Here is a 13,581-nt window from a genome sequence, read left to right as displayed (position 1 = left end):
GGCCTCCAGGCAAACCACCAGGTGGAGTTGCCAGGGTCCTGGAGCCTAGAACCTGACATCAAATGCCACTTTGGAAGAAGACTCCTTCGCTCAGGACCAGTCTTTCCCCTAAACGGCTAAAGCAGAAAGTCTAACATATAAAATGCACTGAGGTGAAAAGCTTCTAATAGTCAAGTGTGAATTTTAAAGTAGGCTTAATTGGAATAATAACCACAATTCACTTTTTGGCTAGGTCATAAAATAACTGGGAGGTTCCTTTTTACCTGGAGAGTCTCGTCCCCATATGCACCTGGCCAACCCTGGTGGTCTCTCACAACTGGAGCATGCGCCCTCACTGTACTGATGCCTTCTCTCCTACATGCTCTGAGGCCAGCAGCAGGAAGCCAGCCTTGGTGGTTAGAACAAAGCCCCACCACCCTTGTCTTGAGGTCAATGTGCACAGAACCTTGGTCAATGTGCACAGAACCTAGTCTGGGTACTGAAAATCTGTCCCCTCTGTCCAGGAACCTTATTACTTCCTAGATTCTAAGTCTCAGTGTCCATGTAAAGGCACACTAATTGGTGAGAAAAGAACCTGCTAGCAAGTCCACTTTGCAGCTAAAGAAAAAAAATAGCCTTCGATCAGATCATTATACTTTCCAAAATTCTTGTCATCTTTTTCTTTCTCAAGTAAGCAAAAACAGAACCTCGCAAGGAGGTAAGTGGGTCATGAACCAGTTTTGATGGGGAATTGATGAATTTAGTTTGGGATGTGTCCTGCCCACACATCAACTCAAAATATTCAAAGTCAACTTGCCTTCTCTCTGCCCCATTAATGGCCTTGCCAACTCACCGGGCCACCAAGCTAGGAAGCTTAGCACCACTGCACACCTTTCTTCTACCATAAAGGTCTTCAGCCTTGAGAAGAGCCAATCCACATTTAAGACAAACCATCTTACCTGTTTTGGAGCTGACACTTCACCATCCCACTCTTTCTCTTCAACAAACCGGAACTGTGAGAATGAGTCCCCTAGGGATAGAAAAAAACAATATTTTATGCTGAAGCCAAAGGAAAACACTCTGTTCTCTAAACTTCCCCTTTGGAATAAAAGTGCCATTTCTGAAGAGCTAACTGTCCTGAATTCAGGGATAGCAATCAATAGAGGTTCCTGGCTTCCCCTGCCATACACAGCAATCTGGGCATGATGGGCACCTGAAAATACTGTTGGAACCTGAATTCACAGTTTCACACCATTCTCAGTAAGCCACCATCTACGTGCTTCTGGGGAGAGAACTAAACCAGCCTGCAGACATGGCCATCGACTCATATTTAGCACATTTTCATCTCATCTGCTTAATGTATGCAAGGAAACGGATATTTATGATTTGGGGAGTGGGCACAGCTGAAAAGGCAGACGAGAACTGAAAGAAAGCAGTTCTAGGCTGACCCACAATATGACAGACTGAAACTATCTCTCACTTTTAAAAGATTTATTTCTTCATGAGAGACACACAGAGAAAGGCAGAGACACAGGCAGAGGGAGAAACAGGCTCCCTGTAGGTAACTCGATGTGGGACCAATCCTGGGACTCCAGGATCGTGCCCTGAGCTGAAGGCAGATGCTCAACCCCTGAGCCACCCAGGGGCCCCTTAAACTATCTCTTTGAGGTGAGATTATCTACCTTATCTATCACCCCAAAAGTCACCTGGTTAGAATGTCAAATGAAAAATAAAACTCCAAGAATGGGCATGAGATTAGTTCATGTGAATAGTGGTGCACTCAGCTCTTGAAATAAAGGAAAACCAAAAAACAAGATCAGCATAAACAAAGCATGACAGATGATTCTGGATAGCAAGCTTTGACACAGACTTATTTTGTAAATGCATACTTATTTGGTTATTTGTCTAAAGAACACCTAAATCTATAAATGAAGGATTATTTCTCATTTCTCTGCCTAGCTTCAGGATCACCAAAATGTGGTCCCAATAACCCATTTACTTCCTACTTCTTCAGACTTTCTGCTTGAGTCAGCCTATCACATTCCAGAAATACTTCCTATTCCATCCTAGCCTCTTTCTGTTTTAATCCTTCCCTTTTGACTGGAAGACCCACACACAGCTACCCATTCATATTGTATTTAGACTCCAAGATTCAGGTTCAGGGCCACTTCCTCCTTTGTGATACCTCTCAGGTGGTTTAACCATAGAATCCATTCTTCTAAATTAAAAGAGGGAAAACGAAGTGAAGAGTTCACAATTAAAGAGACAAAGATAAAATAAGAATCTGTACCACCCCCTTGTTTCCAAAACACAGGGATCACAATATGAACATTTAACAAGATCAAATTCAAGGCAAAAAGAACCAAGAACACTATCAGGAGAAGAGGTAAAGTTAATACTTAGTCATTGGCGAATAAATTTGATCCCTCAAAAATTATGACATAAAGGATCTGAATAATATAATTAACAAGGTCTTATGTGTGACTACAGATATATAAGTATAAACATGTGTGTATTTATTGTGATTATATCTGTGTATTTTCTTTATAAATATCTGTGAAACATTAGTTTTTAAAAAGAGCTAAAAAAAAAAAAACTATAAAAGGCCACAAAAAAACTCAGTAAATCCTAAAATGTAGCAGTCATACAAACCATATTTGCTGGTGATAAACATTCATAGCACATAAAAGCAAAGGATTAATTGCTCTTACACACAAAGAGCTTCTACAAAACAACAATGAAAATAAAACCACCAATAAAAAGAGGAAAAGGAGTGAAAATAAGAAATACCATTCTCATATGAATATACATATGAAATAAATAATATATGAGTAAATTAAAAATCAATCTGATAGATTTTTAAAACTTGGCCAAATACCTGAATGCCTTATTCAGTGTTATTTTTGGCATTCCTGAATTTTTTTTAAGTAGGCTCCATGCCCAGTGTTGAGCCCAACATGGGGCTTGAACTCACAACACTGAATAACAAGACCTGAGTTGAGATCAGGAGTTGGACGTTTAGGGATCCCTGGGTGGCGCAGCGGTTTAGCGCCTGCCTTTGGCCCAGGGCGCGATCCTGGAGACCTGGGATCGAGTCCCACGTCGGGCTCCCGGTGCATGGAGCCTGCTTCTCCCTCTGCCTATGTCTCTGCCCCTCTCTCTCTCTCTCTCTCTGTGACTATCATAAATAAATAAAAGCTTTAAAAAAATTTAAAAAAAAACTCAGATTTAAAAAAAAAAAGGAGTTGGACGTTTAACCTACTGAGCCACCTAGGCACCCCTATGGCATTCCTGAACTTATACATTACAAAGGATGCTATATGACTGCAGAGATTACTATAATATATAATCAGCACATGATAACAGTAACACAAACAAGGCATGCTACATGTACTTATGTTTAATATTTGAATATTCACTTTCAAATACAGATTAGATTCCAACAATGGCTAAATAGCTTGTTGCAAACCAATCCTCTTGCTGAGAACAACTTATGAACACTAGGCAAGAAGAGCTACCAAAGGAGAACATGAGTGAGAAAAGTCCCAGAAAGAAGCTAAGGAGGTAATAAATCTAACATTTAGATTTGCTTTTCTCTTTGAGACACTTGTTCATTCCCAAAGGTAGCATCAAGAAACTGAAGATCTGAGCATACAGTAACCACTTACAAGGCTATGAAGATACTGAGAGCTTTCGCTAGCTTTATGGCTAGCGTGGACCAAAGTCACTGTTCAGGGCCCATGGATGAGGACGAGTTTTGGAAAGTCAAGGCTCTCAGATGGGATCCCTCATGACTACATCTTAGAGGTGGTGACAAGGAACAAGCCAGTCCTCACACTGAGGCAGAGCTGTAAGTCTCAACCTCTGATTCTGTCTTCGAGAAGCCAAAGTAAATCCTTTTTGGAGGAAAATAACATTATTTATAGCCTAAAGTTATCTCTACTATTTTTTATAACCGGTATCCAAAATTCATTAAAAATCATCAGGCTTGGGCAGTCCGGGTGGGTTAGTGGTTTAGCACCGCCTTCAGCCCAGGGTGTGATTCTGGAGACCCGGGATTGAGTCTCACGTCAGGCTCCCTGCATGGAGCCTGCTTCTCCCTCTGCCTGTGTCTCTGCTTCTCTTTCTGTGTCTCTCATGAATAAATAAAATCTTTAAAAAAAAATCATCAGGCTTATCAGGAGAAGAGACCAAAGTAACAGAAAACTATGAGAGAGGGGAGCTGGGGGAAAGCCTAGAAAAAGATGGTATACCAAAAACATGCTTTGCTTAAAATTGAACTTCAAAACACATTTTGAAAATTCTAATAAATAAATCATATAGAGGCCAACTTTGAAAAATAAGCTTGTTAACATTTTAGCCTACTAAAGAATGCCAACATCTCTAATCCTGTCACTGAAGATGAAGAGCATTCACACTTGTCCAAATGATGAAGCCTAGCATCAAGAGTGCTTCTGGAAAACATGTTACCAAAGTTCTTCTTTCCAAAATAACATGCACAATAACAACGGTGCTCCTCCTCTATCCTGTGCATCACACACTTGAACACCCAGACCTCCTTTAAATACAACAGCACAGTCCATTAGCAATGCATTCAACCCTGCTCCTGCTTTATTCTCTTGCTGAAAGAGTTCCTCGTTTCTCACAGTAGCATGGTGCATCCACAAGAAGTATAGAATGGAAACCAGAGACCAATGACAGCTAACTGTGGCTGACAATGGACCAAACATGGTGAAGGATGTCTTAGGGGTCACAAGCTTTTAAAGATTGGGTCACATTCACCTGCTGTGTTCAGAAAGTAATTATGGCACAGTGGATAGAACAGAACTGAAAGTATACAAGGAGTACTGTACTTTCTTCCTTCTTCTTCTTCTGCCAAAGACTAATTTCATGAGTTACAAGAGGTTGTGGAACTGCCTTGTATATTTACACAATATCTGCCAACAAGACGGAGGAAGAGCCAGTTCCTGTTACACAGGCTGTGTGGAAAACAGCAGCCACCAAAAATCCCGTAATATTCTACTTTGCAGGGCAGCCCCGGTGGCGCAGCGGTTTAGCGCCGCCTGCAGCCCGGGGTGTGATCCTGGAGACCCTGGGATCCAGTCCCACATCGGGCTTGCTGCATGGAGCCTGCTTCTCCCTCTGCCTGTGTCTCTGCCTCTCTCTTGCGCTCTCTCTGAATGAATAAATAAATCTAAAAAAAAAAATTAAAAAATTCTACTTTGCAGATAAGAATACCAAAATAGCAGGCCTGCTAAATCCAATGACTGCTATTAAGAACGTAATTATTCACTGGAATTTGCTAAATAAGGGGAGAAGGGCAAATTTAAACAAAACTGCTATATTTTGAGAGTTCACGTTTTTCTTACATATAAAGTCTCATATCATTCTATTCCAGAAACAACGCTGGTGTGCGTGAATGATAAAAGTCATGATACAAGTGATACTGAAACATTCTGTTACATCTTAAAAGTCGACATTATTGCCACAATTTTAGAGTCAAAATTAAAGATAGAATTTTTTTCAATCCTCTAATTGTGTGAAGCAGCAAAAATATTAAAAGTTAATATATGTGTTGGCAGCAATCTTAAGTATGCTTCTGAAAATATTTAGAAAGGATGTTTCAAGCAGTGCACAATGCTTCAATTTCTCGGATTCCTTCAATGAAATTCATGATCATCACACAAATCTCCAAGGCCAGTGGTTAATGAGGAGAGAAGTCTTCACCTAGTCTATAACCTAGTTATTATTGGAAAGGACAAGGTAAATTGCCAAGGGACAACATTACTATCAGCAGTACTGTACTCTGTGTAGTATAATATAGCAACTGCAGGATCAATCTAACAGCAGTCAGTGGGGTAAAAGGAGAATCTATATATTGTCAAAATTAAATCTACTACAGATTTTTATTAAAAAATTTCAAGTTTTGTTGAAATTTCACAGTTTTTTGGTATTCCAGACATCCATTCTATGAACTGATACTTAGCTTTAGTTTCAAGCTACATATGACTTAAGACATGACCATTTGGCCAAAATGTGTATTTGGCATGCCTCCAATATTCAATTAGTGACATTCTAGAAGGAATTTTAAAAGTAAGGTAGCTTATGTAAATACAGCATGGTGACTGTAGTAAATAATACTGTATTGCATAATTGAAAGTTGCTAAGCGTAGCTCTTCTATCATAACAGATGTTAAGTATATGTGTGGCGATCATTTTACAATATATACAAATATTGGATCATTATGTCATACACCTGAAACTAATATAGTGTTATATGTCAATTATACCTGTGATATATACAATTATATATGTGTGTATATATCACAAGGATACTAATATATGCAAAGATATAAACTGAGACAATTATATACCTATTTTAAGAATGATCCTTTCTCAGAGGGTGGGATTGAAGGAGACTTCCTTTCTGCATAATACATTTTCTAGTTGAATTTTCCTTTATAAACAAGTGCATATTACTTTTGGAGCCTAGCCAGAAAGAAGGAAAGCTAGGAAAAAAGCTGAAATTTCCTGAAGGCAAGGACCTTCTCATAGTGCATTTAAGGCAAAACATGCACAGATCTCATAGGCTGGAACCATAGATATCATTCATTCTAACCCTCATTTGATAGAACAGTAGAGGACCTCAGGTCTAGAGAGGCTCAGTGACCTGACCAAGGCCACGTGGCCAGTTAATGGCTAGACACCAAGACCTCTTGACACCTACCATTTATTATTATACCTATAACTAATAAAGTTATTTCCACTAGGCTTCTTGGCTATCTAGTTCCCTTGAACAAAATATCTATGACATCTGATATACTAATATTTGGCACACTGATATATTTGAAAATAGGGAAACCCAAACTCAAAAATAAAGAATTCTTCATTTTAGGAATTAATTCAGGGGTTCCTTTAAATAACTACAATATGGCTTCTAAAAATAAAACTATGTTTTGTAGAACTCTAAGTACTCTGTTAATGATGGTGTTGGAGAAATAAAGGTGATATATCAAGTCCATAACTGTATTTAAATACCCAGGATTCTCACTCTGCCTAACTTCTCAAATTGGTCTAACGCAGGTCTTAGAATCAATGATGAAGTGGACACTACACTTGTTAGAATTCTACAGCACCAATATGCTTTCAAAAAACTTACCATCTAGTCCTTGATAACAAAGCTTTGAATTATCAGCTTACCCTTTCAGCCCACCAGCAAAAAAAAGAAAGTACTTAATATAATCATAAAGCTCTCCAATGGAAGTTTCAGGTGGAATTACAAGGAACAACCGTTATGTGGGCAAAGAGAACCTGCTAAGACTTCCAGTTTCGACAATACACATCAGGTGTACATGAAGAGCGAGTGTGAAAGATAGAAGATGTGCCCAAGCCTAATAACACCCCTTGTAGTAATTCTGTAGTGGCAATTCCCTTAACTGACATCTGGAGCTTTTTCTCATAAAATTGGCCCAGACATCTGTGGTGCATCCTTTCAGAAACCAACTCTAGAAAGCAAGAGGAATGGATCGCTAGTTCTGGATGAATACTTCATTTTGAGCTCCATTTTCCTGGCTCTCCTTTATTTGCCCCACAGCCTTTACAATATGCCCTCAAACCAGGATACATGTCTCTGCAAACCACAGATGAACTTCACAGGCTGACAAGTTCACAAATCTTCACAGAAAGAGAATATGTCTCAATAGTCACCATGATGGCTACTATAAAAAATGAAATGTGCCTTTTTTCTCTCTGAGTTTCTCTATTCTCATCTATGAGAGAGGACATATTTGGAAGTTAAGGTGGATCCTAGGTCCACAGAGTGACTCAGCTCAAACCAAAGATGACCTATATAGTTCAGCTATATATAGGACATAAAAAAAATCTTTGCTACCCAATTTCTAGCTCCCATGGATGAACATTTCTACATGTAGACATCAAGCACTTCGACATTTATCCTAAGACAAAGCAACAGCTAACACTTTGTCTTTGTCAGGAAGATTATCCAAGCCACTAAAATGATTAATAAAAAATTAGGTTGAGCCAAAAGAATGAGAAGAAAAATCTCTCCTGCTCAACAGTGACCTATAATTAGCTTTCTCACCAGATGTGGGGCCCCAAAAGCCCCTGAGCATCAAATATCCACATTGAGCACTACATAATAAGATGTGCCTATCTCTCCAATGCCCCTAAAAAGTGGCTTCCCCATCTGCATGGGTTATGTTGAAGGAAAAGCCAAATACACTCGAGTACCATAAGAGGGTTCTAAGCTTTATGAGAGAAGGATGATGCTGGCATTCTGGAATTTAGAATATAGCTGTCCCCCCCCCCCAAAAAAAAACAGGTGAGTATTCTGTGTTAACCCTGTACTATTGTGGACAATCTAGTAAAACTTCTCAGATCAATTATTTTCTGAATCAAGGCCAACAGCAAATCCTGGCACAGAATTCCAAGATGAGAGTAAATGATTACATGTGGCAGAATAAAGAAGAGAAGGACCAATTCTCAAATGGTCAATGAAATCATGAGATGTTAGAACTGACCTGTAGTAAAATAGCGTATCCATTACAATTAGGTCTGGCTGTAACAAAGACCTGAGAATTTATGTCTTAAGCAATATTAGAAGTTATATTTTGTCAACTAACTTAAGTTGAGACTTAGGCAATCAAAGGCTGGTATGGTGGCCCAGGCTCCTTCCAGGTCATTGCTCTGCAATTCCTATCAAGGCCCTTCTTGTCATGCTCCAAGATGATGACCAGAGCTCCTGCGATCCCATCAAAATTCCAGACAGCAAAATGGAAGAAATGGAAGAAGAATTGAAGGGGCAAAAAGCATGCATCATCTGTCTGGTATGTTTTCCCAGAAACTACCATAGGATTTTCCATTTATTTCTTTTGGGTCATAAGAGTATCTTATTATCAAGCTACAAGGAATGCAGGATAATTAATTTCTTCCCAGGTGGCCATGTGCCCAGTTAAGAATCGGGGTTTGAAAGGAAATAGAATAAATGAATGGGGTGGGGAAGCAAGTATTGATGCTTGAATAACATGGTTTTGAACTGCGCAGATTCACTCATATGCAAATTGTTTTGATAAATACAACACCATAAACGTATTTTCTCTTATGATTTTCTTAACATTTTTTCTCTAGTTTACTGTATAGTAAGTAATGTATATGATACATTTAACATACTAAATATGTATTAATCAATGGTTTATGTCATCAGTAAGGTTTCAGTCAACAGTAGCCTATTAGTAGTTAAATTTGGGAGGAAATCAAAAGTTACACAGGAATCTTCAACTGCATGGGGGGCTGGCACCCCTAACCCTGTGTTGTCCCAAGAGTCAACTATACTCTCTCTGAGAAATTACCAGAAGGTCCTACTCAAGGGTAGTTAGTAAGGGCAAGTTTCTAATGTAGTGTTTGTGCTCACTTTAATGTGAGCTGCCTTCAATCGTTTTTAATGAAATACATGTACCTCCAAACTTCTCAAATTATAGTTAAAATTAACTTTAGAAAATTAAAAAAAAAAGAAAATACATGCCTTTCAACTTTTTTCTCCAATTCTGAGAGGAGGTAAGTGTTAGATAAATTTCTAGTTTCCAGCATAATGCAAGAACTTTTCACCAAAATAAATACAAGACCTACATATTGTTTACTATCTTTCTCAGGGAAAATGGGAATATGTGAAGTTAAACAACAATAACTTTAGGAGTAACCATTAATTTAGTAATTTTTTCATTGTTTCATATATTTTTCAGCCCAATTATATGCCAAACACTATTGGGTGCTAATAATATAAATAGATAAGACATACTCGCTGCTGTCCTTCCTCTTGAATTCTGAGCTAAACAAATCAAGAGGGGACTACAAGATAGAGAAAAACATAAAATTTAAAGTAAATATATTTTTTTAAGATTTTATTTATTTATTCATGAAAGACACAGAGAAAGGCAGAGACATAGGCAGAAAGAAGCAGGCTCCATGCAGGGAGCCCCATGTGGGACTCGATCCTGGGTCTCCAAGATCATGCCCTGGGCCAAAGGCAGGCGCCAAACAGCTGAGCCACCCACGTGTCCCATAAAGGAAATTTAAATTCCTTCCCCAAATCTTTAGAAGAGTTTGCACTCTCCCTTTCTTGTTTTACACATATAAACACATAATGTTATGCTCATGGTGTTGATTTACTTAAAAAAGATTCAGTACTCACTGGGTGTTATTCTGTATGTTGGTAAATTGAACACCAATAAAAATTAATTTATAAAAAAAAAAAAGATTCAGTACTTATCTGTACTTTATTTACAGCCTGACACCCAAAAGTTGGTGCAAACCATCACACAAAGTTTCCAGGTCAATTACCTGAAGTAGACTGTCCTCTAAGACATCAACAATCTTACAATGACACACAATTCACTTCCATAGGGAACAGATGAGGAAGGAAAGCTAGATCAATGCCAAACTATCATTATCTACAAAAATAGCCTCACATCTGTAGAATGATGCTCAGATTCAACACACACACACACACACACACACACACATGCACACATACACCCCAGTATAGCAATACAGAAAAATGCACAATCCCACTAGTACAGTGATACTTTCCCTTCCAAAGATCACTTTGAAACTTGGTGATGTAGTCTCACAACAGAGTCAAACTTTGCCTAATTTCATGGTCTGTCTTCCACTGTTCTTTATTATTTCATTTTCTTGTCTACACTAAGTACTTTTTTGAACGTTAATCTAATTATTACTTATGTCTCTCAAACAGTATTTTCTACCTTAATCTGCCCAATTTTTCTTTTTGCAATTAAAAGTTCTCCACAAGATTAATGTTAAATAACTAAGTCTCCAAACACTGTAATCCCCTGATGAAACAGATGGTTCAAAGCATACCTTCTAGAGGATACTGTGGGGATTGCTGGGGAAAATGTCTGAACAACTTTCTATCAAGAATACAAAATTGCTTTCAAATTTTTTTTTTTACCTGCTGAATGTATGCCAGAGTCTCATAAATTAAGAAGTCTTACCTGTTGCTTTGACTTGTCTGGTTACCTTACTGTACTCTGTTCATTGAAACCATTTCTCTGATACTAATTAGTATCTTTTATAAAATCCAGACTCACACCTTTAACTGCTGACAGCAATTTTTCCAGCTTCTACTCTCGTTTGTAAGATTCTATATGGCCTCTTTTTAAAATCACATAAGGATTTTCCTAATAGAATTCATTTCTCATAAACACAATAGTCTCTATAAAAATCTCCAACTGAGCAGCTCTTAATAACCACTAGTAATACCCAGGCTAAAGAGAAGAAATCTTGAGCCAACTACTTTGAGGTCAACTCAGAACCTGTGAAAGTTAGTTTTAGCTTCTCCTTCCTCTTGGTTTTCTTTTTCAAATTTTCTTAATTCTGGTTTTGAGGAATCCCTGGACTGAGTTTGGTAGGGCAGCATGAGAAGCAACATGAGCAGAAGCCTCCAGATAGAAGAAAGTTTGGCCATTCAAGGAGCAGAAGGAATGCCAGTATGGTTGACGTGTAGTGAACAGTAAAGAGGGAAGATGTGACCAAAGAAAAGTTGGGTCACATTCTTCACGTGACAACATTTTCAACCAGTTTCACTGCTCAACACTGTATTCCACAATAATAACCAGGCTTAGCAAAACTCAGTCCTACTCATCTGTTAAACACATTTTGCATGAGTATACAAATACGTACTAACTCTCAAGTGATGGATATCCTTAAAATTTTTACAGATTAAATGAGACAACACAAAACAGTAAAACAAAATTTTTTTAAATAGCAGGGCCAAATTGTCACCTTCAAAACACAGAATGGAAGATACAAAATTTCTCTTTGCCTGCATAGGGTAACAGCTCATTTTAATTAACACTGCCATGGCTATATGCCATCTCTCTAAGCCACGCTTGAGGACCTAGAACCCAAACATGAAATTAAGGAATTTGGGAAGCCATCTTGACTGGTAATAAGTTCAGGAGAAAATTTTGTAGGAACTCTACGAAATGGATGGGCATGGACAAATCTCCATTCCTACAAACGTGCCACTTCTAATTAATACCAGGAGTTGCTAATCTGAAGAGTGACAGAACTACAAATAGTCAGTGATAGGAGAAGAAATATGGTGAAACAGAATAAAACTGAGGAGAAGTACACATGTCACCTAATAACATGGTAGATACCTGTCACCTGTTCCAGGTTAGCAGGGAGGATTTCTGATTTCTTTCAGTTAGTAAAAACAGGTACTAATAAAGGTCATTCAGAAAAGTGAAATGGAAAGAAAGAAAGAAAGAAGAAGAAAGAAAGAAAGAAAGAAAGAAAGAAAGAAAGAAAGAAAGAAAGAAAGAAAGAAAGAAAGAAAGAAAAAAGTGAAATGGCATAAAGCAAAACTTTAAGCACTTCAAGCCATTTTGGCTTATGAGAGCTTTCATTGGAACACTACATTTTCGGATAGCAGGGGAAACCTGTACTGGAATCCCTTGACATACTTAAAATGTGATTGAATTTCCAAAAGCTTTACTTAAGACTTTTCAGAATCTATTGTTAAATGGTAGGAACATCAATCAATTATCTATAAAGAAACACCTGTTGTTTGGATGCTAACTCTCAAATATTTTCAGTTTGATGATAATTTGTGTTGTATAGTCCAGTTTGCTTTTCATGTGTATTGTCAAAAGTAGCAACAGTTTTTTAATGTTTCAAAGCTCAAAGTAGAATTTGTATAAGTGAATTATCAGAGGAATATCTCTAAATCACTGGTATCTCTGTCATGTTTTAGAAGGAGAATAAGGGTAATAAACATTGGGTTTGTTTTTGCTTTCTTAAAGGAAGAATTAATCATCTTCTACATCTTCTTACTACAACTGTATGAGAAACTTTGGCTAAGCAGGGTAACAATGGAATCTGCTTACCAAATTCCATTTGACAAGTTTTAGCAATCATTTTGACATAATTAATCAGCTTTGCTCCATTTCATGTTTACTGTGTTTCCAAGAGATGCCATCGGGCAGAATTCAAGAAGTTAAGGCCTAATTTATTTTAAGCACTCATCTGGAGCTTTCCTGGTATTAGCCAGACAACATGCCTTGGTTTCTTTGTATCTACCTCTGAAGTATAAGGTCTCTTGTTAACAATAACAACGACATTACCAAATGTCAAATGGCAGTAGTTAAATAATAAATTAATACTATCGGGGATCCCTGGGTGGCTCAGCGGTTTGGTGCCTGCCTTTGGCCCAGGGAGCGATCCTGGAGTCCCGGGATCGAGTCCCACATCGGGCTCCCGGCATGGGGCCTGCTTCTCCCTCCTCCTGTGTCTCTGCCTTTCTCTCTCTCTCTCTGTGTCTATCATAAATAAATAAATAAATCTTTAAAAAAATAGATTAATACTATCAAATATGCAGATATTTAAATACCTCCATAAAATAGTTGGGTTTCTCTAGTGGCATGGGGTGAGAAAGCAGCAAGGAGATTGGTTTTATAGTTGGTGTATTCAAATCATGATCCAAATAAATTCCCCACAATGTCTCTTAAATATCTTTGGCATTTATAATTTATTTGTTGAGGAAACCAGATGACTTGACCT

General features: G+C 38.0%; 1 protein-coding gene across 2 annotated transcripts in view; it reads right to left on the bottom strand.

The window, feature by feature from the left end:
* AVEN (apoptosis and caspase activation inhibitor) overlaps positions 1–13,581 on the bottom strand; it is a 176,651-nt gene that overhangs the window by 6,138 nt on the left and 156,932 nt on the right. For both annotated transcript variants that reach the window (XM_055316632.1, XM_055316633.1), the window contains exon 3: positions 939–1,009. In XM_055316632.1, the coding sequence (XP_055172607.1) occupies positions 939–1,009 (71 nt within the window). The remainder of the gene's footprint in view (positions 1–938; positions 1,010–13,581) is intronic.

Source organism: Nyctereutes procyonoides, unplaced genomic scaffold (assembly GCF_905146905.1).
Source record: "Nyctereutes procyonoides isolate TBG_1078 unplaced genomic scaffold, NYPRO_anot_genome, whole genome shotgun sequence".
Taxonomy (NCBI): domain Eukaryota; kingdom Metazoa; phylum Chordata; class Mammalia; order Carnivora; family Canidae; genus Nyctereutes; species Nyctereutes procyonoides.
This window is presented reverse-complemented; position numbering and strand designations above follow the sequence as displayed.